The 27,005-nt window shown below is 40.7% G+C and overlaps 1 protein-coding gene across 2 annotated transcripts in view; it reads left to right on the forward strand.

The window, feature by feature from the left end:
- The window catches only part of LOC105933367 (GDNF family receptor alpha-1-like), a 117,343-nt gene that overhangs the window by 19,728 nt on the left and 70,610 nt on the right, over window positions 1–27,005 (forward strand). Inside the window, exon 4 of one of the 2 annotated variants that reach the window (XM_036126730.1) lies at window positions 10,645–10,815. The exons of the other annotated variant lie outside the window; for it this stretch is intronic. Within the exon in view, the coding sequence (XP_035982623.1) occupies window positions 10,645–10,815 (171 nt within the window). The remainder of the gene's footprint in view (window positions 1–10,644; window positions 10,816–27,005) is intronic. 2 annotated transcript variants of the gene reach the window in all.

The following is a 27,005-nucleotide window of genomic DNA, read 5'->3' on the forward strand; positions in this document are numbered from 1 at the left end:
ACATTACTGTCCCTGCGCCTTGAAGCATAATCAATACAGCACTGTGTTAGATTGGAAACTTGAGGCTGTGCCTACAAGAGTCTATTGATTGCTCCTTTTTTTTCCCCCTGCTGCTCCCTCATTGTTTTCTGCTCAAGCTCTTCCGTTCAGGCCGAGATCAAAGGTTTTATCCTTGAGGTGTACAGTTCCAGACCAAGTTGCGCTCTGAGAGAAGGACTCATCCTGCTGGGGATTTGTGTTTTCACTGACCTTGTCTTATCTCTGTGCTGTGTTATTTTTCACAAAAGGACTACAGTGACGTGCATGAAATCGTTGTTAGTCAAATATAGCTGAGGTCTAGGACGAAAGGCTGTTGAAAAGGTAAATCTCTGCATCGTAAAGGATTTTATGATTCAGTGATAACTGTCTGTTTCCTTTCTGAATGATTTTACACAGTGACTGAGGTAAAGGCTAAGATGCTTTTAGGGGAAGGTCAAAAGAACACTTTGTTATTCAATGACTCGTTGAAGAACTCCCAACCTACCTTTTAAAATTTCTGCTCCCCATGGGGCCACATGTCAGCTGGCCACTTAATTCTCCACGGTGTTTCAAAAATGACAGGTCCAGCTGTGGGCCCCATTGGCAGCTTGATTTTACCAGAAGCCATACCAACAGGTTGTCAGTCCAAGCGCCGGCTGTCACACCACGAGCCAAGAAAATCATTTAGTAAAAGGTGACCAGATTTGAGTCCCTCTGAGAGGCCTTTGATTGGATGTGAAGTGGAGGGGTGATTCATCATAGTTAATAAATGCGGCTGACAGCTGAAATCAGCAGGAGGAAGCATGCGCCAGGTCTGCCTCCCCCCACTGCTTTATACTGCATGCAAATATGGACTATTAACTTTTCACATACAGCCTCCGACACCTACACAGATGGTTATGTATGAATTTATATTCTAAAGCAGTTCAGAGGGATTAGGGTGAGGAACGTGTTACATAAGTGCACGGTGTAAGAAAGATCTCTTGATTTATCTTTATTCCGCTGAGATTCTGAATGTAATCAACAGTATAAACCAAGTTGTGGCTTTTTAAATCTGCTTTCGCACTGTTGCCTAGCTTGCCTCGCATGCTGACTGGGTGTGTTGAAAGGTGTGTGTTGAGTGGGTTCTAAACATTAGGAAATGAAGGGAATTTTGTGGAACATCAAGGCCAGTTATGTCTTTGTTGTATATCTGTTGGTTTTTGGTTGATTAGCACATGTGCACCGATGGTTTGGAATTCACAGTGTTCTGCTACATCAGGACCAAGAACTTTAGTTTTGATCTGACTCAAAATCAACTTGTGTTGGGTGCGCTCGTGTCGTAGCGGGTAGCGTGACCCATGTTTGGAGGCCTTTAGTGCTTAACGCGGTCGACCTGGGTACGAATCTGACCCGTGGTCCTTTGCCGCACGTCTCTCCCCTTCTTCCACCCACTTCCTGTCAGTCTACTGTGAATAAAAGTGAGCCACTAGAGCCGCAAAAAAAAAAAAAAATCAACTTGTTTTCATCATCTTATTTTTTGTATTTAAGTATCAACCGACTATCTGGGAATTCAATATAAAAGATGATCTATAAATGTTCCCAAGTGGTCAGATAACTAATTAGTAAGTCATGCCATCCGTTTCACTTTCATTTTCAAGCATTTGGCATGCTGAGGTGAGGGAAAAAAACTGCATAGCACAAGGTGAGGCTAAGCAATATTATAAAACAAAACCTTTTAATTGTTCTTTTTTCTTTCATTATATAATTGCGAACTTGAAGTATTATCACAAGTAGTTTTGTACCAATGCGCGCACGCAAATATAGAGTAAAACATTTTTATTTGTCCTTTCTGTGCTTTTCAGGGGCGCTGCCATCTTGGCATCCAAATAACACACTGTCACTCAAATTTAGAATTGTATATATATTTGTTATGTATATATACCCTACCCTTTGAACACCATGAAAAAAAAACAGCCATGCCACTAATATCTGGTATACATTGTGCCAGTTTGCGCAGATGACAGATGAAGACCGTAGAGAAATCTTTAGTTGTGCCTCTAAATCTGCAGTCTGATGTTGCATTGTGAGACATGTCCAAGGACGGCCATTGTTAGTGTCTTGTAGCCAAACATGATCTGCGATTAATATCTGATAGTGTCAGATATTTAGAATGACTATCTCAATTGTCCAACAACCTTGTTAATGCAGCTATATTATTCAGCCCTACTGAGAATATTGTCACTTTGTGCAAGACAGTGCAATAATACTTCCAAATCAAAAACCATAGCTTTTACTAAATTATTGCCATGCAGTATTTTGATAAGGTCAGACCTTGGACACTGTACTAATGGTTTACCAAACCCAAATCTATTTCAGTTTGCAGATTAGAAACCAAGTGACACTTACTAAACAAACTGTCACAATATAAACAGTTTGTCTATGCAGCTGTTATGACACTATAGCTACGCCGCATTACTATTACATTTTCAAGTCAGGGTCTATAACTTTTAGTTTTTTTAAGTTGAAAATCCAAAGTTGTTGTTAGTTCTTTTTGATTTTACTAACATGAAAGGTGAATATAGAATATGTTCCAACGTATAATAATATATGTTAGAGTAGTTTTAGCTTCCTAAACCCCACCTAGAAATGCAAAAACAGTTGTTGTGTCAGTCTTTTCCTGAAAAAACAGAAAACTAGAAGATTAATATTAACGTGATGGTTGCATTGCAAAAGAAATGTTAAAAATTCAGTTTTAGCTTTGGTCAATAACTTTTTCAAATAGCCACTCAGCACTTCCCAACTGAGTGTTTTGCAAACAGGACAAGGGTCATCTCCTTCTGCTCTGAGGTCATGGTTCTCTACAGGAAAATGGTGGAAAGCCCACCGGGTCAACACTCAAGTGCTGGAGCAGGACTTTAGGTGTCTTGTTAATAAGCTTCCTCAACTTGGTAGCTGGACGCATGATTTGGGACAGGTTGAGAAACTTTGTCCTCTATGAGGAGCTCATAGTAGTGATGCTACTCTTCTGCTTGCCAAAAAGTCCATAGAAGTGGTTCAGGGATCTCTTTGGATATATCCTGGACACCTTTAATTAGAATCTCATGGCAAACTCACAGGTCACGAAAGGGACCATGTATCCCTTCTGACCTCTGATAAGGATTAGACATATGATGGATGGTTCTGGATAAATGGATCCCCCCACCCCCTTATTTAAAGAAAGCCTTTATTTAAAGTGTATGGTCACTAACAGGTTCAGTTAGAGCTTGACAAGCTGTTTAGGATTTGCTTGGAGGTGTGATGAAACAAGGGTCATGGAACACTTCACCTTGTAGAATCACATTTCTCAACCCAATGGATCACTGTCGAAAGTGTGTTTATAATGTATGTCGGTCGTGCATCATGGCCAAAGCCTAACATAGGAGTTAGGACAACTCTTGTCTTATGTCCATGGTGAGATTGAGATTCTCTGGGTTTGTTCACTCCTGTGTATAACTCCTTGGTCTGTCACTCTTCGTCCCTTCTTAAGTTCACACTTGTTGTATTGTATCATATTGTAAGTATGGATGGGGCCGATCTGATCCAGTATCGGTATCGGGCTCCAATGTCGACTTATTTTACGGATCAGAAAATTCTGATCCAACCTATTTCCAGTCCATAAGTTGCATCTTTGCTTTCCAGTTTTCTGCTGGAAAGTGTCCAGTCTCTCTGCTGGCTTCTCTGCTAGCTGGCTGCTAACTGTGGAACAGCTTTCCTGAACAGAGCCGAGTTCCTCCGGCTCTCATGATGAGATTGACTTCCGGTCAGGAAATTCATTGCACAGTTAGCAGCCAGCTAGCAGAGGTGCTGTATTGAGCCTAGTACTGTGGCTAACCGACTTTTAATCACAACATGCCCGCTGTTAGGGAATATGTTACACCAGAAACACTGCATACCAAGATCGGCATGTACGTTTAAGAAGCGCAGATTAATAAATGGATTAATAAATTTATCAAAATTAATCTTAAAATTGACACTCATAATCCTTATGAAAGCCCTCAACATCACCTGTGCTTTTACCATCATGTCTTTTTGTATCATGTTACAGTTTTTGCGTAATCCCCTCCACTTTTCTGTTATCACCGATAATTGCCTTCGGAGCATTCGGTGAGTTTTGGTTGAGAAACTGACGCTGCTCCGCCAGGCAGCCCGGCCGAGTGTTTATATTTAAAAACAGAACCGCAAAAGATAATTTTCCATCCTCATTAAACAGTGTACAAGTAAACCCACACCGGATTCCATTTGGACTGCTTCATGTTGCGTCCGCCATTACGTTTTTCCTCCTAGTACTACAGTGCGGCTCCAGTTTAGATTTATCGGCAGTGCCCTGGATAGTGGCAATACCACAACACTAAAAGAAGGTCTAAGCAGGTGTTATCAGTTAAAGGGATGGAACAAGCTTTAATCGAATGAACCAATAATGGATAATTAATCATAAGTCGATTGTTTGTTTCCATCCCTATTAGATACTTTATCCTGTGGGAAAATAAACAATAACATTTAAAATTAACTGACAAAAGTGTTGTTGCAACATGTTGATGCAAAACTTCATAGACAAACGATTTCCCACTTTCTTCTTTTCCTAGATTTTCAAATTCATACATTTACCAGACTTTCAGGTAGTTTGGCAAAGCAGGGGAATGTGTACTAGCAAGTTTAATCGGAATAGTATCGGCAAATACCCAAATTCTGGTATCGGGATCGGAAGTGAAAAAATGTGGATCGGTACATCCCTAAATGTAAGATGGCTCTCTTACTTTTCATGGGAGTACAGTGGCAGTATTCATGCAATGCTTGTCTGGAAGCATCAACAGATGGAGAGAAATGTAGACTGGATTCTAGGACCCGATCACTATAAAAAAAAACTTAAAGAAAACACAAGGATTAGACAGGTCAAAAGCAGAGCACATCTCTGTGAGTTTGACTATTTACTGTTACACTGTGCCGTGCTAAACTGGCAGAGCAAAACACAATGTGGTGACTGACCACTGGCAGGTGCTGTAAAGCTGCGTTAATCTGTTGTTTTAAGCGCTCAGCTGCCACAGTCAAATCACAGGATTAACTAGCCTCGGGTCGAGCCATCTGGGAGTTTTATTTGTCCTGTAGTTTCTCAATAGCATTTTTAACCAAAGCCAACTGTTCTGTGCTCGTGTTTATATCGTTTCATTAATCTAAGTGGAATCTGTGAAATTTTGCTTCGCCCCTGGGTTAAAATTGGATTTTTCTCTGTTATAGAGAAAAAAACGTTAGTAACGTTACTTTCAAAGGCAACCCTCATTGTGGGATTTGAAATGGAATTACTTTAAGATTTTTAATGAAAAGCTTTGGACACACATCACAACATTAGCACAGTACAGAGACTGCTTTGCTGTGTGTCGTTTTAAATCAGAGGACCCGGTTTTGCTACCATCAAAAAGGTAAATATTTCAAAAGATTACACTCAGTGATTCATAACGCACATTTTAGAATAGCAGGTCACTCTATTTTGATCTTAAATACTTTACATTTACCTTATCTGCAGTTCAGCCAAGAGCAACAGGTAGTGAACCCTATTTTATGCAAAATTCCAGTTTAAATTGTTGTTTTAAATGGCAATAAGTTGTGAAAAAGGACTGCAGACAAACATATTGGCAATATGTTTGGCTTTGATGATAAAATTACTGATACATTTTTTAAAGCGTTTTTTTAAGCGGCACTTCTCCCCAGTAGTGCTGTGGGTTTCCTCTGGCATGATTTCCGATATTTTTTCTTCTCACTCCTGTCAGATACTAAAGGAATCTGTCTCTGCCTGCAGTTTTAAATCTCAGAGCTTGCTGTGATTGAAACATTATGTCAAACTGCAGCTGTTTAGTGGCTGACAGCTATGACGTTCTTACTTCTTATAGATCGAAGTGCAAAGATTTTTCTCGGTATTAAATACACCTATACATCAGGACAGCTTGATCCCAGATCTTTAAGTTGACGTTAGCAAAAATTTAGAATGGCTTGTAAAATTATTCATGGCTTCTTATCTTTTCTCATTTTGTCATGTTGCAGCCATTTAAACTTTAGTGCATTTTGGAAGGCCTTGTTACAGACCAATATAGTTTAGGGCCTCATTGTGACATTAAAGGAATAAAAAAAATGTCTTTCAAATTTCTTACATGTAACATTTAAAAAGAGCTGTTCCTGCTCCACAAAGCCCACCCCTGCCCACAAACACACAGAATGATGCTGCCATCACCATCTTCCACAGTAGGTATGATATGTCCAGAGAGATGTGCAATATTAAGTAGCCACTGACCACAAATAACATTTTGTATATATCACAAGTGTTACTTGTTATCTCATTTGACAGGATTAGCTTCTTCCACATGTTAAAACGATCCCCTGCATGAAATGTGGAAAACTGATGATTGCCTTCTTTCCACAATAGCTTTTTTTATTGCCACTCTCCCCTAAAGGCTTATAAGAATAGGCTTTATTCACCAAGTTTCGGTGCACAAACAAGGAATTTCACTTCAGTTCCACATTGCTGTCAATGAAGACATTTAAATTTAAATATATAAGAATGTGAATAAACAGATTTCTTTCTGTAAATATAGAATAAAGACAAGGTTAAATTAGAGCAACTATGTATGGTATTGATCTGGGTACTCTGACCATTATTCATCAGAGAGAGAACGCCTGGGGATAGAAACTGTCTCTGTGGCAGCTGGTTTTAACAAACAACACTGCAGCGCCAACCTGAAGGTAAAGGTCTAAACAGTTTGTGTCCGGGGTATATATGGTGTGCAGAGATTTTAGCTGCCCTTTTCCTGACCCTAGACCTTTACAAGTTCTGGATGGAGGAAGCGTCAACTTTGATAATCCTGTCAGCACACCTGATTGTTGCAGTTTGGACCTGTCCTGTTTAGCTCCAGCTGTCACAGCAGTTTGTGTTTCTTGAGTTGCCGCAGGAAGCACATTCTCTGCTGGGCCTTCTTCCAAACCCTGTCTATATCTGAGAACCATCTCAGATCCCCAGAAAGGGTGGTTCCTTGGAGCCAATGTGATCCACAGTAGACACAGTGTTGTTGAAAAAGGTGAGGGGAGCCAGTGTGGTGGATGTTCTCTGCAAATCCATCGTCATCTCTATTGTCGTGAGAAGATCAAGGCGGATTACGGTCCAGGTGGTTCTGACCACACTCGTGAATCAGCCAATTTGCTTCCTTACCGTATACAAACTCTTCAGACCAATTGAAGTGATGTCGTCTGGAAATTTATGGAGTTTCTTAGATGGCTTTTGCTGAGGTGCAGTCGATCTTATAGAGATAGAGGAGGAGAGAATACAACCCTGGGCGACAATGGTGCTGATGGTTTTCGTGAGGGAAAAGATACTCCCCAGCCTCGCCCACTGTTCCTGGTCTGTCAGGACACTCGTGATCCACCGACAGATGGAGGCAGGTACTGTGACCTGGGTGAGCTCATGGTGGAGGATGCCTGGGTTGATGGTGTTGAAGGTTGAGCCAAAGTCCATGTACAGGATCCTGCCATACGTCTCCAGGTGGTGGAGGTGGTGCGGGAAGAAGTGTTATCCCACGTTGACTGCATCATCTGCCAACCTGTTTGCCCAGTTAACAAATGGCAAGGGGTCCAGCAGGGGTCATTTGATGTGTAGGGGCTTCAAAACAAGTCAGGCTACATCAACATGGAGCCGAATACTGTATCTGCACGGAAATGTCTGAGCATAAAGATAAAACCATATGTATCCAGAGGAGCTGTTATTGTGATACAAAAGTAAAGAAGGAAGAACAAAGAAGAGGAGCAGTGCAAAAACAACAAACGCAGGAGACAGAATAGATGCAATTTGTGAACCAGCGACAAGGTGGTCCACATTAACGCTGTAGAAAGGCAAAACGTGTTGAAGAAAACATAATGCTTTGAATAGCGTTTGAAGCACAATTGCAATTCCAAATTCAGGCCATTGCTGTTAGTCATAGATGGTGTGTGCTCTTACAATCTAGAAGAACAACGATGAGAGATTTTGGGTATGTTTTCTCCTCATCAGTTTTGAGCTCATTGAGCTGTTTTTCAGCCTGTGAATTGAAGGCCTGTGGTGGGATGTAAACACAAAACAGAACAAACTAGAACTCCATCTGGGAATTAAAAGGGTTGCAGTTTGGGTTCCCTGCGAGTTCGGTGCTGTGATCTGCGCAAAGGAGATGAAGCCCAGAATCTGCTAACCTGGCCAACCGGATTGATAACCAGGCGAAGCGATACCTAGTGACCGACTACCAAAGGCTGGTTTAAGCCAATCACAGAATCAAATTAAAACTAAGCAGCAGACGTCATGAGAAACCCCAAGAAGGCAAGATAGTCAAGGCACTTCTTACTGTTCTACTATCAAAGAAGAAATCGTGGAGTCTTACAAAACAGATGTTATAGCAGCAGCTCCACCTGCCATGTTTGTGTTGGTTCTCCTGTGGACTTGTCAGCTCTTGTTTCATTGCACCAGCATGACCCGCCTTGAACCTGAATACTGCAACGTGATTGGCCTGAACCGTTTTTTTGGTTCGGGCACAAACGGTTGAAACCGGAGCAGTGCAAGATAGATTCTTGTGTGTTTGTGAAAGCACAAATACCACGAGAATTCATCTTGCAGGAAAGGTTAAGCATCAAAGTAGTTTTGGTGAAATAGAATGCTGCAGATAAACGGAAGTCCAACTTTATTGGGTTGAGAAGCAGCACTTCAATCATTTTGTTAGCTGGGAAATTAACATTACTCAGGTGGATAGAGGGCAAGGGTGTGTGGAATCTTCGTTACCGAAGCTTTATGAGCTTACCTGCCTGTTTACCTCATCTGCGTCTCCAGTAAAACACCAATAGACAGGTATGCCGCCATCCAAGATCTCACTGAAATTGGGGTGGAGGAAGAAATGCCTGGAGAGGACTGTCGGATGTTTAGGCCTTCCTCTGTGGTGAAAGTGGCTACAGAATGGTGGCGTAGGGAAAATTAAACAGAAGAACAATGCAAAGTACAAGAGAGCCAAGTACCAAGGCTGCCATCCACCACATTGAGTTATTATTAATAGTTATTCTGATACGAGGTATTTCCACCTGAGTTGTGGATCTCTGCAGCTCCTCTACAGTTATAATTACTCGGCCTTTTGGGAACTTCTCTGATTAATACCCTCCGCTCACAATAGGTCGATGGCTTGGTAGGTTTACGGCTACACTATGAAGTGAATTGGTTTCGTTTTTTTAAGAAGTCTCTCTATGAATAAGGTTGAAGACATTTGCATGGCACATCTTTCAGATATGTGTTTGTAAAAAAAAAAAAAAAAAAAAAGGTTGAAAACCACAGCTCATTCACATTAATGCGCTACTTTTCTCCTGGTCCGTCACTTGAAATCAGAATTAGGTAATAAGGGCTTGCACTCTTGTCATTCTTTACATGAATCTTAAACTTCTAAGGCTTCTTGCTTCCATAAACCATAGCCAGTGGGGATGGCCTCTTCTTTGCGCTGCACTTTTTGCAATCTAGTTGATTGAAATTGGAATTCACAAGCTGCGCTATGTGCTCATGTTTGTCGACAGCCGCAGTGCCCCTGATAAAAGCAGCGTCTCTAACTAACCAACAGCTTTTCTGCAAAGAATGACTGCATTTCTCCCTTTTTTCTTCCGTCTTTTCCCCCCCCCTTTCTTTTGATCATGGAGCGGTAGCATGCCAGAACGGCAAATAAGGCCTTAAACCCCCCCCCTCCCGCGACCCAGCAATAAATGAATGTGCTCCACTATGCCAGGACACACACACACACACACACACACACACACTCACACTGTTACCAGTACTCAAAGAAAGCACTGAGATGAGCTGTTGTTCTGGGCCGCTCTTCTGCTCTCAATGATGTTAAATGAGGGCATAGATACATAAATCTGCATTTGTTTAACCCACAGCAATCATTCCAGCTAAAAACCTATAACTAGACGCACGCACATTGCCAGGCGGCTTCACACGCTGCTCCTCTTGTGCTTGTTTCATGCGAGGCTAGCGCGACCGTTAAATCGATTTGCCTTTGTGTACTTTCTCCTCGCCCATAAGTGGTCTAAACAGTGATCTATCACCACTCCAATTGTGCAGTTTGTCAATTGGCAATTTAGGCGAGCAGCGCTCAGATTGTTCTTTAGTTGCGGCCGGGCTCCTAATTTGCCGGCGTGTCGGTTGTGGAAGACTGCGCTGAGCAGGTACAGAGCTGCTGTGATTGTGTTGATTTAAGAGCTGAGAGCTTCTCCTCATTACGTCTGCTGTGCAGAAGGAACTATGCTCCCTGGTGATGGTGCAGGCAAAAGATCCTTTTCTTTATTCGCCTCTGTTGTATGCTCAGCTGTCTTGGGTTTCTTGTCGTGCAACCTAGAATCAGAAGACACCTTGCTCCTTTGTGTTCCTCTGTTCTCCTTCTGCCTTTGCCACCTTTTCCTTAAAAAAAAACAACAACTTGTTCTTCACACAAACCGATCTGAATGATTTCTTTCCTGTCCTGCTGTGAGATTTTCCCTTTGACCTGGGTTCCCCCTTTCCTCCTTCCCTCCTGCTGAGCACCCGGTGGATTTTACTTGGTGGTCCTGAATGAAGCACATCTTTTGCAGAGGATGGGGAACCGTGGAGCAGCTCTGCCACTTCAGCTCCAGGCAGGGGGGCTGCCGGGGGCATAGTGTCCCAGGGAAGAGAGGCTGTTCTGGGCCGAGGGAGCCCCTCCTCGACGGAGCTTCAGGACCCCAGTAGAAACAGGAGAGCTCATCCAAATTGGGCCATACTGGGTAACGTGTTGTGTCTTTGTGTGTCTGATGATGCATGACTGTTTTGTTTACGCAGCTTGAGACACAGAGATCAGAAAAGATGGGAAACGATGTCAAACTTTAAAACCAATGCTACGCCATCAGAGCCAGGTGGATGGCGTATCTGTCGTGAAGTGTTGGCTTTGATTCATCTGCTTTGGCCCATAAAAGGCCAAACCATTCACCTGGCCCATTCACCTGGCCCATAAAAGGGCAAACCATTCACTTGTTTAATGGTTTCGTACCCCTGGTTCCTGTTACTTTCTTAGTTGCACACCATGCTAATAAAGCCAAGGCCCTGCTAGCCAAGATGGTTGTATATAACTAAACTGATTTGAAGTTAATTGAATCCAAAATAGAAGGCGAACAGTGGTCATATCACCTTCAAGTAGACTTATTTCACTCCTTCTCCTTGTTGAAAGTTCCGATGACTGTTGCAGTCCATCTGTCCGATTTGCCAGGAGAGAAATCAACCGTTTCCTCGTCAGTAGGATGTTCAACCACCCCAGAGAAGAAGGGGATAAATGGAGGGAGGAGGAAGCGAGGGTCGTGGCTAACGTGTGGGGAAGACAGAACCAGCGGGAATGTCAGGTTTTGATGTTCCCACTGTGCCATTTTGGCTTATGAATTTCCATTTTAGAGGGCAGTCAGTCTTCGTGACCGCTACATTAGTTTTATGGCCAAAAAACAGCTTATTGGAGGCCGTGTTGGCGGGAGGGGAAAATCATTCATTTCACATCCCGGAACTGCTGAGAAACCAACCTGCGACGCGTTTGACTACATTTTATGTTATGATTCGCTGCATTTGGGGTTAATAAACATCCTGCACGCCCGCGCGCTCCGAGCACCTCCTTGTGACTTTATGCAATCTGAGGTTGGGCCACGAAGGCATTCATCACTCGAGAAAGCGAGTCCATGAGCTCAGAGCATCATTCTGTGTGGATGCACATTTGCATGCATGCACAACCAATCAGAAGCAGACATGCTCTCTCTTTGGCAAACACTTTGTGCTGCAGGTCTTGCTGAAGGGAGGATTACATCAAGGCTGTGAGCCTGAATCACGGTTGCTGCGCGTGGACTAAAACCTGCTGGGCAGAACACGTTTTATTCGCTTGATTTCACTTCTTCACTCACCTGTTTTAATACCGTTTTCTTTCAGAAGATATTTAAGAGTTGTTCTTTTTTTTGTGTTTTCCCAAATAATGAGGCAATAGCTCTCGGCTGCTGTTTTGCAAAAAGATATTTCATTTATTTTGCAGCAGTTTGTGCTTATTTGTTTTTGAAGAGATAATGAAAGGATAAAGGAGCGTGAGATCCCCTGGTGTTCTGGGAAGTTACCTTTCGAAAATGAAGCTTAAATCACATATTCAATATTTACAACAGTAGCCACTTAAATGTTAGTCCTCTTTATAGCTTTTATGAAGAACAGACTTGTGAAAGTGACGGAACTACGGTGTGTGGAAAATTTGCCCAACATGTAAAGTTTATCTTACAGGCCAAAATATCCACCTGTTTTCATTGATTAGTTCAAAAGGGAAAGGTGGTTGCAGAAATGATCTGTTTTCTTTTCAGATTTCCTGAGCAAAGACAGTTTTAAAATAAGCTGCATGAGATCTGCTCATCGTTCACCTGAATCACAAACAGCATTTAGAAACGGACCATATTGTGTGAACTCTGTGACTGAGTTAGATGGAAGCAGTAAAATATATATCTACTCTATTTTAAAACTAATTGAACACATGCAGCTTTTAGGATTCAATAGCAATTGAATGGCAATATAAAGTAATATTCAATGAATTAGAATATTATTGACAATTGTAATTATTTGAGTCAGTCAATTCACTAAATGAAACAAGTAGATTAATTGCACACAGAAAGATGTTTTCAAGCCCTCATTGCTGTTAATTATGAGGTTTTATCATTTACGGCTAATGAAAACAAGGCATTTAAGATTAGAATATCACATCAGGCCAATAAAACAAATTACTGATGACATGGGTCTATGCATGAAACGAAGCTCACTTTCTTCAGAACATCAAGTCCTCGTATATTTATGGTATAAATATACGAGGACTATTTATGGTATTTATGGTGTTGCTTTTTATGCGTCCCCTGTTTTGGATTTGAATTGAGTGCCTTGGCAGTTCTTGGATGAATGGCCTCTTGGGACAGAATAAATTGCCGTGCAGTCCTGCACGTAAACTAGTCTTGCTTTTCTCTGTAGCAATCAGGGAAGGCCCCTTCAACACATGGGGATGCAACTCCCCAATGACTGTGTAATCATAGGGGCAATAAAAAAATTCGGGACACAATTCACAGATACGTTTTTTTTTTTTTAAATCTGGTACTATTTTTCTTTACCATATAAAGACGGCAATTCAGTGATCTACTCAAAGTCCATAAATGCCTTGAACTTGTCAAGTTTTTACTGAAATAATGAGAAAATAGGTCAAGCTGCTGGTAGTTGGAGCCACTTGAAGCAGATCAGGTAACATTATTGCATCACAACTGCAACGTGTGAGTAACATCTGTATACGTAGATTCTGCAACAGTGGTTGCATATGTCTGGCTCATTTGGTGTCTCAAAGTTGCAACGCTAAGGCTAAGGCATTAAAAAGAAATCCATGGATGCTTAGCTTAGCTTAATCATGTGGCATTGTTACAGAAAATACACCTCACCATGACTTGTTAATCCCTAAATTATGCCTTTTTATGCCAGATTGTTTCATAGGTGCCATAAACTTGTCGTGCAGAGGACCCAAAAACATACAGGAGGCACGAAGGATCATTGTAAATTAAGTTTAATACAGGAAGTCCAGGAAACTTAAAGGTGCCATGACATCACTGTAAACAATTTCATGTTGTTGATTTTGCTGCATATGTAACTTCTCCAAATAATTTCATAAAAAAACAACACCAACTTGCTGTTTTGTCAGGCCAAAAGTCCTCAGTAAAAGGGTTGGTTGCGGTAATTGACTTCACTCTGATTGGCTACCCCCCCCATCCCACCACCACACACACACACACACACACACACACACACACACACACACACACACACACACAACTTTTTGTTTTATGGCTGGTTGAAAAGTTTGTGTAGCAGCTTGTTGGATAGGCGAGGCCAATCTGACTAAAGGTTTTAACCTGGTGGCACGATTCAACACATTGGGGCCGAAATAAAAAGCCACATCGACCGCAGCGCAGCGGGGAACTAGCTGCGGCTGCACTTACTACCCGGTACCGTAGCCAGCTCCCACTGCGGTGTAGGCTGTCCACTAGTTCACAGTGACAGATCATCAGTGATCATCAGCCAGCCAGATCTTTTAGCTACAAACACAGCTTCCTTATATTTGACAGCCTTTAGAAATGAAATAAACTTACGGGTAATGACAGCGTTGTGGTCACTACCTTTTTAAAATCTGTTTGTTTGAAAACCACAACTTGAATTCGCCCACAGGAAACAGTCTTCAGCAAAGTCCTTATAAACGCTTCTGTAATCTTCTCGTCCTTCGGGAGTGAGTGGAAACTTCATACATTTTTGAGCAATCTTGGACATAGCAGCTCTCCTTTTTAGTAACTGCTGTGAAGTTAGTTTGAGGTTGAATATGGGATTTTTGCTCTCCGTGTCATCAGCGGTGACTGCCTCCTTTTCGAGCCGATACAGGGAGATGTAGAAAGACAACTGTTTGCTGATATGACCGTTTTTGAGCCAATTAAAAAAGCTGACTGTCTCGAGCAGGTCCTTTGGTATATCATTTAGGCTTTAACATGACCTCATCAGTGCACAACAGACCATATTATACCCCCAAAACCTCAGAAAAATTTAATTTCTTGTCGTGGCCCATTTAAATATCAGCATCAAGCGATAGAAAAATCCATATTAATAGACACAGTCAATTACAGAAAAAAAAATTGTGTATGTATATATGTATGTATATATATATATATATATATATATATATATATATATATATATATATATATATATATATGTGTATGTATATATGTATGTATATATATATATATATATATATATATATATGTATATATATATATATATATATATATGTATATATATATATATATATATATATATGTGTGTGTGTGCGTGTGTGTGTGTTTGTCTGCTTGGAAGGAAGTGATATAGGAGTAAGGGCTGACTCAAGATTTTGCATCAGTAAATAATTCTAAATATATGTGAATAACACACCTGCAATGTAGTGAATGCTGTGCCTCCTCCTCAATCAGCTCTAAAACACTGTGGAGACATGTAGGCACGCTCAGAGGTAATCCATTACATTAGCTGTGTAACCCAGTAGTTCTGTTACTGTGAGGAAGCTCTGGTACTGGAGAAGCAAAAGAGGGGGAAAAAAGCAGAGAATGGTTAGGATGATGTAAATGTGCGTGTCATCATCTCTCAGATTTATCCTAGCTCGTAGACATTTTATTTTGACAAACTCAGAGAAGCGTCTATGGCAAGCGTTGAGATTTCCACTGTTTGGCTCTCAGCCCTAAATGTTAACTCTGTGTTTTGTGTGTGTTTGTTTTGTGGCAGTGTGTTTGAGTGAGTGAGTTTGATGTGTGTGTGTGTGTGTGTGTGTGTGTGTATACCCTCAGGGATGCGTGCGTTAGGATTAATTAAAAACTTCTATCCCTCCGCTCTGCAGCGGGAATATGGATGCCTCCGAGGGCTCAACTGTAAATATTGTTTCTCCAAGATTGTCTCTTAAAAAGATCTATTGTCCCAGGTAATAACCAGAGCTTTTGATGCTGCTGTATTTCAGGAAATTACAAATTTATAGGAGGCAACTGTGTTAGAAAAAGCTAAAAAAAAAAAAAAAAAAAAAAAACAACAACTGTAAAACCAGGTTATATCTTGTGATTATAGATTTCTTTTTGACACAGAACAAAAATGTATGTTGTGGTGGAGTTTTGTGTGATCAGGATTTAACAAAGAACAATATATACACAATATTTTTGAAACAACAGTACAAAAAAAAAAAAGCATCCGGGTGGTTCAGATTTATAGAACAATACATTAAACATGATTGTTGCTTCAGGAAAGTCAGCTGGGCGTGTTACCCAAGAGAGAGCAGCCACTCTGTTATCAAACATCAAGGATTATCACCGATGAAGAACTCACAGCGTCTTTAATATCACATGTCATTGGATTGGAGCAAAAAGTGCTCTGGAGACCCTCAGTCCAACCAGAATGCTGTTAGAACGGAGGATATCCATGTTGAAATCCCATCAGCTGCCATGAGAAATGTCCCTTCTTTTATTCCCTTTTAGCCCTTTTTCTTCCTCCCGTTCCAGAAATCTGTCATGTGGACAAAAGCTTCACGTCAGATTAAAAGCGGCGCAGTTGGAACCTTTGTCTGGCAGGTCAAAAGCCCTTTTTTTTTTCTTCTCTTCAGCCAGGAGAATCACACCTTTTTAGTCAAACAATGTGAAATGGGTTTCTTGTGCAAGAAGACATGTTGGGCGAAGACGGCAAGTTCTGGAGTTGCCTGGCAGGTAATAGTTTTAGATAGCAGCCGGAATGAAAGGGGAAAACTTGAAAAATGCCGGTGTTTTGTTCACGGTAGTTACTAAGGATCAGTTTAGGTCATGAGTGCTTTTTCTTCCTGCGTGCTCACAGTATGAACTCAGAAATGCTCTCCGTGCTATGCATAGTTTTAAGAAAGTGGCTTTAAATTCAACTAGTCCTTAGTTAGCAAGTGAGCTTCAAATGTACATGCAGGGGCGATGTTGAAGAGTTTTCCAATAATTGCATATTATGATTACTGTAGACCAAGATTAAATGTATTAAAATTAGAAGAACAAACATAAATGTGGGCATTCAAGTGATCTGCTATTTAACAAAGCATATCACGTTGTTCAAAGCGAAGCACACTGATCGTATAGTAGGAGAACATTGTTTTTCTTCAAGCTTGACAGAGCCATATCAAAACAGAGTAAACGTGCTGATGATAGCATAGCAGCCAACAACAAAACATAATCAGATAGAGCTAGATGTGTGTTTTTTTTTCAAGGACTGCAGCCATATGTGTCAAGTCAGGTAAACACCCCTGAGCAAAATCTTTAGACCATTTAGAAATTGCAAGCATTCGCTGCTTTAGGAACATAGCTGAGTTTTAATTAGAGTTTCAAAATGCAAAATAAACAAATACGAGCAAGAGACCAAACAGAGGATCCAAAGCCTAAGACCTTTCATGACTATAAAGTCATGAAAAAATGAAGGCCTTAATCAGATTGTCTTGTTAGTTTATGTCAGGGGGTCACACTACCATGACCTGATAGCAAATAAAAGAAGGATATTGGAAGGTTATTGTTTTATTTTCTGACAAGCAAATAAAATAAGATAAATCAATCTGGACTTGGTGGCTTTCAACATGTTCAGTATAACAAGAAAATTTGAGGGGAGATGTTGTCGATGTAGCACAGTGGTGGAGGCTCCATTATAATTCTGGGAGTTTTTTCCTTCAATCCAACAATGGAGCTTCAAATTGTGCAGAGAGATCAAATCATGGCTAGCTATGCTGAAATGTAGCCATCCCTCTTGACTGAGTGTCTTTGTCCTGTGGGGATGTCCTGGTCTATCCACAGGACATATCTCGTCTGACAAAATGACTTCTAATGTGTCTGCGTCTAGTGGTTTTATGTACATATTTTTACAACATCTCTAAAGCACGTTATATTACACCTGGTTGCATGAAAGAGAATGCTCTGCAAATACAGTTTGAGGAGAATATACCAGGAGAATAATGTCTTTTGGACCATCCTGCATGTGTTCCTGATCAAAATCCAATTGTAAACAATAGGATGCATAGGTATAGGTTCACAAAGTGGGACATCAGTTTCAGATGGTGGATGCCTCGTGTGAAGGGGGATCCACATGGAGAAACTTTCACATCAGCCTTTAGGAACCATTGAGCATAAGGCACGCGTAAAAAGGTTTTTGAAGTGGTCAACCAGAGGGATTTATTTTTTATACGTTTTTGGGAATAATCTATTGGAATTGAAATGTCTTTTTGAATAAATTGTCCGCTCAACTTTTTTTGTCTTTTGCTCCCGTTTCTGCTTTTTGCATTTTTATGCTTAGCTTGCAACCCGCCATTTCGAGTGATATCGGATACAATTACGTTTTCCCTGGTCTTATAATTTTGATCAGGACTGTATTGTAATATATAACCAGAACACTATAGTACCTTAATTAACCATGAGCTTTGAATTATAGCCAGCCCACAGACATTTCCAGTAGGAAAAAAGATTTCTTTCAAAGACAAGAAAATTAACAAGAGACTCCTGAATCTCTTGTTGGAGTGAGTGAAATGGAATACAATTACAGTAGCCCATGTAATACGGCTAAAATATAGAGTTATTTTTCTCCACTTTGAAACTACAAAATTGTGAAGCATTTACTGTCCCTTGTTCTGATTTTGGCAACATTTTTAAAGTATAAGCACGAGAGGCCAAGGTTTAATATTAAAAGACTAGACCGGTTTATAGGATAATATAATTTTATCAAGGCATCGCTATTTCTATCAGTACTGAATCATTTTGATTGAGTGGCTAAATTCTTACCATAATAGGAGCTTTAATCATTGGTCAAATTCCCAGTCAACAAATGGCAAAGTAAAGAACCTTTAATGGTATTCTCTACCACAAGGGACAGACAGTCCTTTTCTTATGGTGAGCTATCTTTTGGATAAGCCACGGTCATTAACTGAGTGAGCATCCTTTCCTGAGCCTTTCCTGAGCCAAATAAGTCGCAATTGTTGGAAAGAAAAGGCTTATTTTACATGATGATTCTTAAGAAGAAGAAAAAAATCATGAAAGGCCACAAAAAGAACCACTTGAGAATCTTTTTTTTTTTTTTTTTTTTTTTAACCATAAACTAAATATAAAATGGAAAAAGAAGTGTCTACTTTTTTTTTTTTTGAAAGGTCATTAAGCATAATACAAACATCAGTGAAATTGTCAATTTCTTGGTGGGAAGTGTGCAGCATTAGTCAAGAGCCATGAGTCATGATGTTCAGAAATCATGGGACTGTTTTTGATGTGGTAAATGCATAATTCATGAACGTGACGCATCTGTTTCCCCTGATAGAAGAGGGTACTTCATGCCGTCTGAAAAGGCCAAATGGAATGATTTTGTTTTAAAGAGGCAATGTCATGGATTTGGAGATTCCCTTTTTTTTCTTTCATGTCTATCCGGACATGCAAACAGTTTGCAAAGAGACGATACGAAGAGAGAGAAAGATTCTTAATCTTTTTGGAGTAGGACTTGTTTGTAACACGGGGAAAAGTTTCATTTGTAGTCCAGGATTTCCTTCTTGTTATTATTATTATTATTGTCACTGATCAGCATTCTGTGGCAAATATTTAATCTCTACCTTTTGTAAAGCTTTATGCTGTATTAAAAGTTTGGTTAATTCCAGTTTTTCTTTCAAAAAATACAAAAAGATTAAAAACACATTTTTTCCTGGCCTTACAGGTAAGTATTCCAATTTCATGTAATACCAGAACAAATGATTATAGAGCTGAAATATCAATTTATTTTTAGATTCTTAGCATTTAGCTCAGTTAGTGAGGCTAGCATTACTAAAACAACAGTTATAAATACATATATTGTGAACATTTACACCTTCCTAACCTTCACCCTGAGCATATTTATATTTTAGGGATAACAGCGATACAAAGCATGCTATAATATTCATGTGTTAAATTGTTTTATTCTTTCTTTGTGGTTATTTCTATTTTCTCATCTGAGAGGACAGTGTATTAACCCGAGTATTATGGCCTTTGTGAAGCTTTACTGAAAACTCTTTCTCTTTAGCCGAGACACGCCAGGTGACAAATTAGTATGAGCATGGCCACAGATTTGTCCAATCAGTAAAAGCAGCTGTCATTCATGGACACGGGGAGCAACGTGAAGATCTTAAAAGGCTGGCATACCGTCAAAATCGTGCACGTCCCATTACAGAGAGATGTTTAAAGCTTAAAAGGATAAAACATGGCAACCTCACCCGGCTAGCCTTCCTGTTACACATCTGCTTGAAAGTATTGCTCTCTCTCACTTTCTTGCAGCCAGAATAAACCGTAGCACTCTCACAACGATGTAGAAAACAAATGTCCCTTTTACATGGCGGTTTACGTCTTTATGTTTCTTTTGACTTGTTGTGTCTCTGCTCTGTCTTCCTTAACCCCCAGTCGGTCGAGGCAGATGACCGTTCACACTGAGCCCGGTTCTGCTGGAGGTTTTCCTTCCCGTTAATGGGGAGTTTTTCTTTCCACTGTCGCTTCATGCTTGCTCAGTATGAGGGATTGCTGCAAAGCCATGTACAATGCAGACGACTCTCCCTGTGGCTCTACACTTCCCCAGGAGTGAAAGCTGCTTGTCGGGACTTTGATGCAATCAACTGGTTTCCTTATATAGGACATTTTTGACCAATCTGTATAATCTGACCCAATCTGTATAATATGATTGAACTTGATTTTGTAAAGTGCCTTGAGATGACATGTTTCATGATTTGGCGCTATATAAATAAAATTGATTTGATATTTGAATTTTAAAACACTGACTGATACTGAAAATAGCAATGTTGAAGTCTCCTAGTTCGGTAACAGGAACGACTCCAAGGAGTGTGTTGTCAGGGTGACCTGGTAGCATTTAGTTACACGTGTTCACTGAACCGCAAAATATCCGATTTCTAAGACTTTGGATCATTTGGCCACCCATCGGGGCTGGTCAAGCAGATTCTGGTCAACGGCAATTTTTTTCTTCATTGCAAATCTACTCCTGATGCAAAATCACGAAACAGGACGGACTCGGTTTCGCATTTCGTATTCACTCCAAATTATCCAATGCCAGACTCCTCACTCACCACCACCTCAGATGTGCTCGAGCACATCTGCACAGGTCACTGAGTATGCCGTGAGCCTTGAAGGAATAACTAGCATGAGTCAAAACACCCCCCACAGTCTACTGGCACCGAGCTGCACAAACGGCGCACAAAATGCCACAACCGCTTTCACACCGAGCCGGCGACGCACGCGTGCGTACGTTGCTCTCGTGCGCGGTCAAGAAAAAGGGGATCGCGACGCGCGTTATTATGAAACGTGAAAAAACGTTACGGGAATGGGAGCTGGCATGATTGCAGCACCTACAGGGAATGGAAAGCAATGTGTGTTTCCGTGCGGGCGACAGCCTCGTTTATACGCTGAGTGAGGCCGACACGGTGCGAGTGGTTTTAAGGTCAAATAACACGCTAAACAGTGAATGCGGCTGACTGAGGGAGAGAACACTTGAGGCTGTGGGAGAAAACAACTTTCTGAGTGGAATTAGTTTGTCTAGGGACTGAATGGTGTTATGTTTGGAGCAAAAAAAAATAACGGATTTGTCATGACAGATGTGAACGGTGGAAAAGACAGGACGAAGATGGCAGACAGAGACTCCTCCTGCTCCTGCCATGCCGGCTGTGGTCGCTTGTACTTCAACTTGTACTTCATCCATTATTCACATCTTCGCATTGACCGAGAGCGGGGCACTTATCAGTGGCCAGCCAGGCGCAGGACGAGGTGAAAGGGTTACGTTATGCGGCTCGGCCGGGAAGAGGACAGCGCAGGCCAAAAACGCGCCTCCTTCATGTGCGTCTGCGTTGACAGTGATGCATGTAGTCAACCTTTTTTTTTTTTTTTGCGGCGCCGCGGAGAGCCAGGTGTCCTGATGGGTGATTCACAATACGCCGCCGTCGGGCATGCGGAGCTTATCCGTTAAAATCACTGATGATGACACACACACATGAGCACGCTCCCACCAGAAGGCTGCCTCCGCTGCGTTTTTTCAGGGTTTGAAAAATGAGCGGGGGCATTTCCTTCCTGCTGACATCCGTATACAGTATCAGCGGAAAGCCGGCGGGAGCTGGGATCCTGGCGGCCGCTTTGACGCGGCACTGCAGAGCTTTTTAGGCTCCACGCGTTATGCTCGGAGGACAAGCTGAAGGACTTGGCTGGTGGATTTGGCAAAGGTGTGATTGGTTTTGGCAGATAGAGAATGCATTGAGGGAAAATCCTGAGCAGATTCACTTTAAAGGGTTTTTTTCATTACCGTTTCAGGCTTGATTTTTTTTTTTTCACCTTAAGTATCCTTTTTATGGAACAATTGCTTTACCTTTTTGAGTTTTGAAGTTTTTACATAGTAAAAACACTGAGGGCTAATGCTATTTAATTATGTTCCTATAACTTGGCCTAATACCATTTCATTTGATATCACAAGATGGTAATGGTCAAAATATTTCATTATAAAATGGACATAATTCAAATATTGACACAAAACAGCTTTCACCAGTGTTTTTCACATAGACTGGCTAGTATGTCAAGAGGAAAAATACATGCTGATTTATCTGTAACCAACAGTTAATCCCAAAAGTATTCATACTCCTAGAAGACTTAGGCTTAAAGAAATCATATTTCTTTAGACTGGAATTATGATTAGCATTTTACAATGGCCTAGCCAGTGTCCTGACTTGAATTCATTTCCAACTTTCAAAACTCAGAGGTCACTAACAAACAAAAATCAGCAAAAAACATTGGGAACGTGCCAAAAACAGGTACTTATAACAATTTTTGATTTTTTTTAAATTACAATGTAAAGAAAAACAAACTGTCTTCCTATCACAAACAAACTTCTTAGTTGAATAAAATGTTTTTTTAACCAAAATCAGTAAGGAATATAAATCATTTTAGGCTTAAGTCGGCATATTAAGGTTTTTATCTGAAAATGAAGGATGCACCAAATCAAATTTTGTTGCCAATTTTCAACCTCCTTTTTTTGTAGCATTTTGAGTTGGTGATACCCATTTTAAAGAATTCAGATTTTCTCTAAGAACTGTAGGTTTGAGAAGTTATTAAAATTGCATTCAAAATATTTTCTTTTTGTCCTTCAACTGTTGCAAGCAGTCTCTATATCATCTTTTCTATTGTTTACAAAGATTAAATTAAAGCTGAAATTTTATAATTATAACTGAATGCACATTCCCTACTCTGCACCTTCCTGTATGAGCCGATGTGACGAGTGAATTTCTCCATTGTGAGATCAATAAAGACCATCTTATCTTATCTTAAACTGCCTTTAGCATTTTATTCCAAATATTGTTTCCCAAATGTCTGTAGGTTGTGAACGCTGTAACCGAATTTCCACACAATTGTGACCAAATAAGGATCATTGTGATGATCAGCATGGTCGGCTCAGTTAGCATCACTAACTGTAAAATCAGTCTCCTCATGGTTTTCCTAGAGAATGTCTTTAGCTTGGGTCTCAAATCTCTAAAAGGCTTGCAACATTCTCTATTACAGAGTTACGGTAATACTTCAACCTTCTGGTTATCTGTTGAAGTTTTGTTCTCTTTTAAAGTCGCTGATACTGAAAATAGCTAATTTCTTCATGCAGTAACTGCATCCACAGCAAAGCGAATATACCCAGACCTGTTCATGGATCAAAAAAAGATCAGAAAATCGTCTGATTCTGTTCCGCACTTTATTTTCCGGTGCATCACTATTGAAAATTATACCAAATGTTTCAAAACCCTATAAACTCAAATAGACAAAGTGTTTCTTGAAGAAATAATACGATTTCTTACATTTGGAAACACATGACTTACCTGTTCGCTTGTTAAGGAAGCCGGACATTTGTCAGCTGATGATAAAACTATTTAATATTATTTTTTGTGGAGAAAGTACTCACTGCTTCTTTCTTAGCCTGTGACCCAATCTCGCCAGATATCTGTGGAGGATTATAACATAATTGTATAACTGATATTATCCCAGAGTTCCTCAAGTACAGCCAAAAAATGTCTTCTTGACATAAATAAAATCTATTTCCTTTTTGACAAAGCTTCTAGTTAGAGTGGCTTAGGTTACCCTGAGCTACCTCTATAGTTATGCTGCTATAGGCTACTGGAGGACATCATGGTCTATTTCTCTCTTTCTGCTGAGTTCTCCTACTGTTCTCCAATTTGAATTGCTTGTAGTCATTTCAGCTCATACTGAGCCCGGTTCTGCCGGAGGTGTTCCTTCCCGTTAAAGGAGAGTTTTTCTTTCCACTGTCGCTTCATGCTTGCTCAGTATGAGGGATTGCTGCAAAGCCATGTACAATACAGACGACTCTCCCTGTGGCTCTACGCTTCCCCTGGAGTGAATGCTGCTTGTCGGGACTTTGATGCAATCAACTGGTTTCCTTATATAGGAAATGTTTGACCAATCTGTATAATCTGACCCAATCTGTATAATCTGATTGAACTTGATTTTGGAAAGTGCCTTGAGATGACATGTTTCATAAATACTTATAAATACAATTTAAATGAATTGAAAAAAAATCTGTTTCTATGGTCAGATGGCAGCACCCGATTTTTTCACAAAATCATAAAATAAATCTTGGCCTTTTGCGTGGCTGGATAGAATGCAGGGTTATGGTGAAGTAATTCAATTCAATTCAATTCAATTTTATTTATATAGTGCCAAATCATGAAACATGTCATCTCAAGGCACTTTACAAAGTCAAGTTCAATCATATCATATACATCGTAACAGGGATAAGGTGGGAAAGGCAACATTTCCTACAATACCTGTAGCAAATGACAGTTTGTAGTGTTATCTGACTCTTATTATGGGCAAGTGAGCATGTAGCGTAGCCATCTTTCGACATTGTATTCTACTTTCCTTATTATTTTCCGATATAAAGAGTCTGCAGCTCATTTTTACCAGGAAGTTGGATGTTTAGAGAAGAAAAAGCCAGCTTCCATAGTCATTTAGCAGACAGTTGAATACTGATTTGTGTGTGTAGGTGCCTGAGTGTCTTGTTTGAGACTTTGTGCAGTTCCCCCCGTCTGCAGAGTAGACTGTGTGGGTTTTTTCGGCGTGCTTGCTCGCATGAATTTGCACCTCTGCCAGCGACTCGCTTCAGAGTTGCCCTACAGTGCATTTACGGGAAATCAAGTTATGGAGTTGTAGTAAGTTTAAGTTGGATTTGCTGTGCAGCTTTGTGCATGTGTGTCTTTGTGTGGGGGAGAGAGAGAGAGAGAGAGAGAGAGAGAGAGAGAGAGAGAGAGAGAGAGAGAGAGAGAGACAGATTGTGTGTATGGGTGTTTAAAAAAAAGGGGGGGACAGACAGAGAGCAAGCCAGCAAGCGTAGGCTGTGTGCTTAAACTTAGGAGATTTACATGCAAAGCGCGGCTGCTCCGGCATCTTAACTTGGGGAAGTGAAGGTTGAAATGTACTCAGTGCAAATGCGCTTACGACTGGAAAAGAAACCAATTTCATTTACAAGTGGGAACTCAAAGTAATGTATTCCTACACTCATGCACACTCCATCTTAAGATGTTTGACTTGTTTTCTCTGACTAGAGATTTACACAGTGGGATAGGCACACGATATACGATGACTTAATTTATCTCCCGCTATTTAGCTGCTACACTTTCAGACAGAATGACTTCCCAACGTGAACATTAAAACTGAATAAGTAAAGTGTGAAGTCACTCTGAGATCACCGTGCTAGAAGGGAAATGTTTTTTTTATTTCATATTTCTCTGGCGTGCGTCGTAGCTCTTTGGCCAGTCCATGACTTCATCCCGTTGTTGCTTTAGTGAAATGAAAATAGGAGAAGTGAGAGATCCAGGAGGTCAGGCTGTGAGTAAATGAACGTGAAAGTGTGCATTAGTGCGGCATTAGGGCAGCAGTTGTTTGGCTGGACAAATTTGTTCCCACAGGATCCCAAAGTCATTTTTGCAATTTTGTCAAAAGTTCACGAGGGAACGGAGCTCTTTTTAGTTTTATTACTTTCAAACTTTCTAAATTAAGTTGAAATTTGCATAAAACTAGTGGCGTAAATGATATCAGTTTCTCATGCAGCCATTATGGTGTTGTGTTGCAACGTTTAATGAGATGGTTTTCAAGGGAAATCTTTGCTGACCCCACCTCTCCCTGCCTTACTTTACTCATAATAAACTCCTTTATATACATCCCTTATCATATCCACCCATCACAGTCATTCCAAATATTTAAAGCTACGAGCCTTAGCTGTTAAATCAATTAATCTTACTTCAGATACAGTTTGTCACATACAGAACCTGTTTCAATCAGTTTTTCAATCTGCTTTCTGGTTAACAAGCCCGTGTTAGGTGAAATGTTGCTCTGTTGAATTCTTGCATGTTGCAGCCCTAGTATATGTCACTATTAAATGTATAAGATCATTTAGAGGCAAGCTGTAGTTAAATGCATGTAGTTTTGGGAAACATTCTATTGGGATGACTTTTAAGTGTGGAACAGCAGTATAAGTGACTTTTTCGACCAAAAATGATCACCAAGCAGACTGATTTGTACCGAGCCCGTTCCCACCAGTTAATCCCTCCCTGCTTTGACCTGCAGTGCAGCCTTTACCGTCACCATCATTCCAATCAGCACCAGAGGGAAGGAGAAAATAATCCCATCGCTCAGCAGTCAGAAAGAGGAAAGTAGTTCGGGTAAGCTAAGTTCGTGTGAGTCCAGACTACATGCAGTGGCAAACTGTGGCTGTTTAAGCAGAATATGAAAATTCTGTCGTGGAATTGCAAACTTCATTCTACTGCTGTCCTTTTATTGTCGGTGTACACCTGTTGGTGAGGCAAATACACCCCTGAAGCGTATCTTTAACCAAAGTTCACTGCTATGTCAAATATGGACCAAACTTCTTTTTATACAGCTGACATATCATGGAAGCTGACTGTAAACACATGAAGGTTTGTGCTTTCTGCATTCCCATGCCACTATGTGAAACTCATTTTGCAATTTTTGCCTTCAGAGTTTAAGTTGCAGGTTGCACGCTTACAGGATCCGTGTGTCACTTTCACTGTTGATGCTTCCTGGAGATTATCACATAGCTTGAAGCCAGCATCACGTTCACATGGCGACCCCCAGGGACAGGTTTGCCTGTTAAATGCCAAAAAAAAAAGCTTTGTGAATCAGCCTGGGATCCCCGTGCCTTTTACCTCCTGTCACCTTTGGATTATCCGGCATCTCTCCTTCCCTCGCGCTCCTTTCTTTGCTCCACCTCAGACCTTTTCTCCTGTGTGCTCTCCCGTCTTTCCTCTTCCCCTAATCCCCCTCTCTCCTCCTTTGTGCCATGTTGTAGT

Source organism: Fundulus heteroclitus, chromosome 22 (genome assembly GCF_011125445.2).
Source record: "Fundulus heteroclitus isolate FHET01 chromosome 22, MU-UCD_Fhet_4.1, whole genome shotgun sequence".
Taxonomy (NCBI): Eukaryota; Metazoa; Chordata; class Actinopteri; order Cyprinodontiformes; family Fundulidae; genus Fundulus; species Fundulus heteroclitus.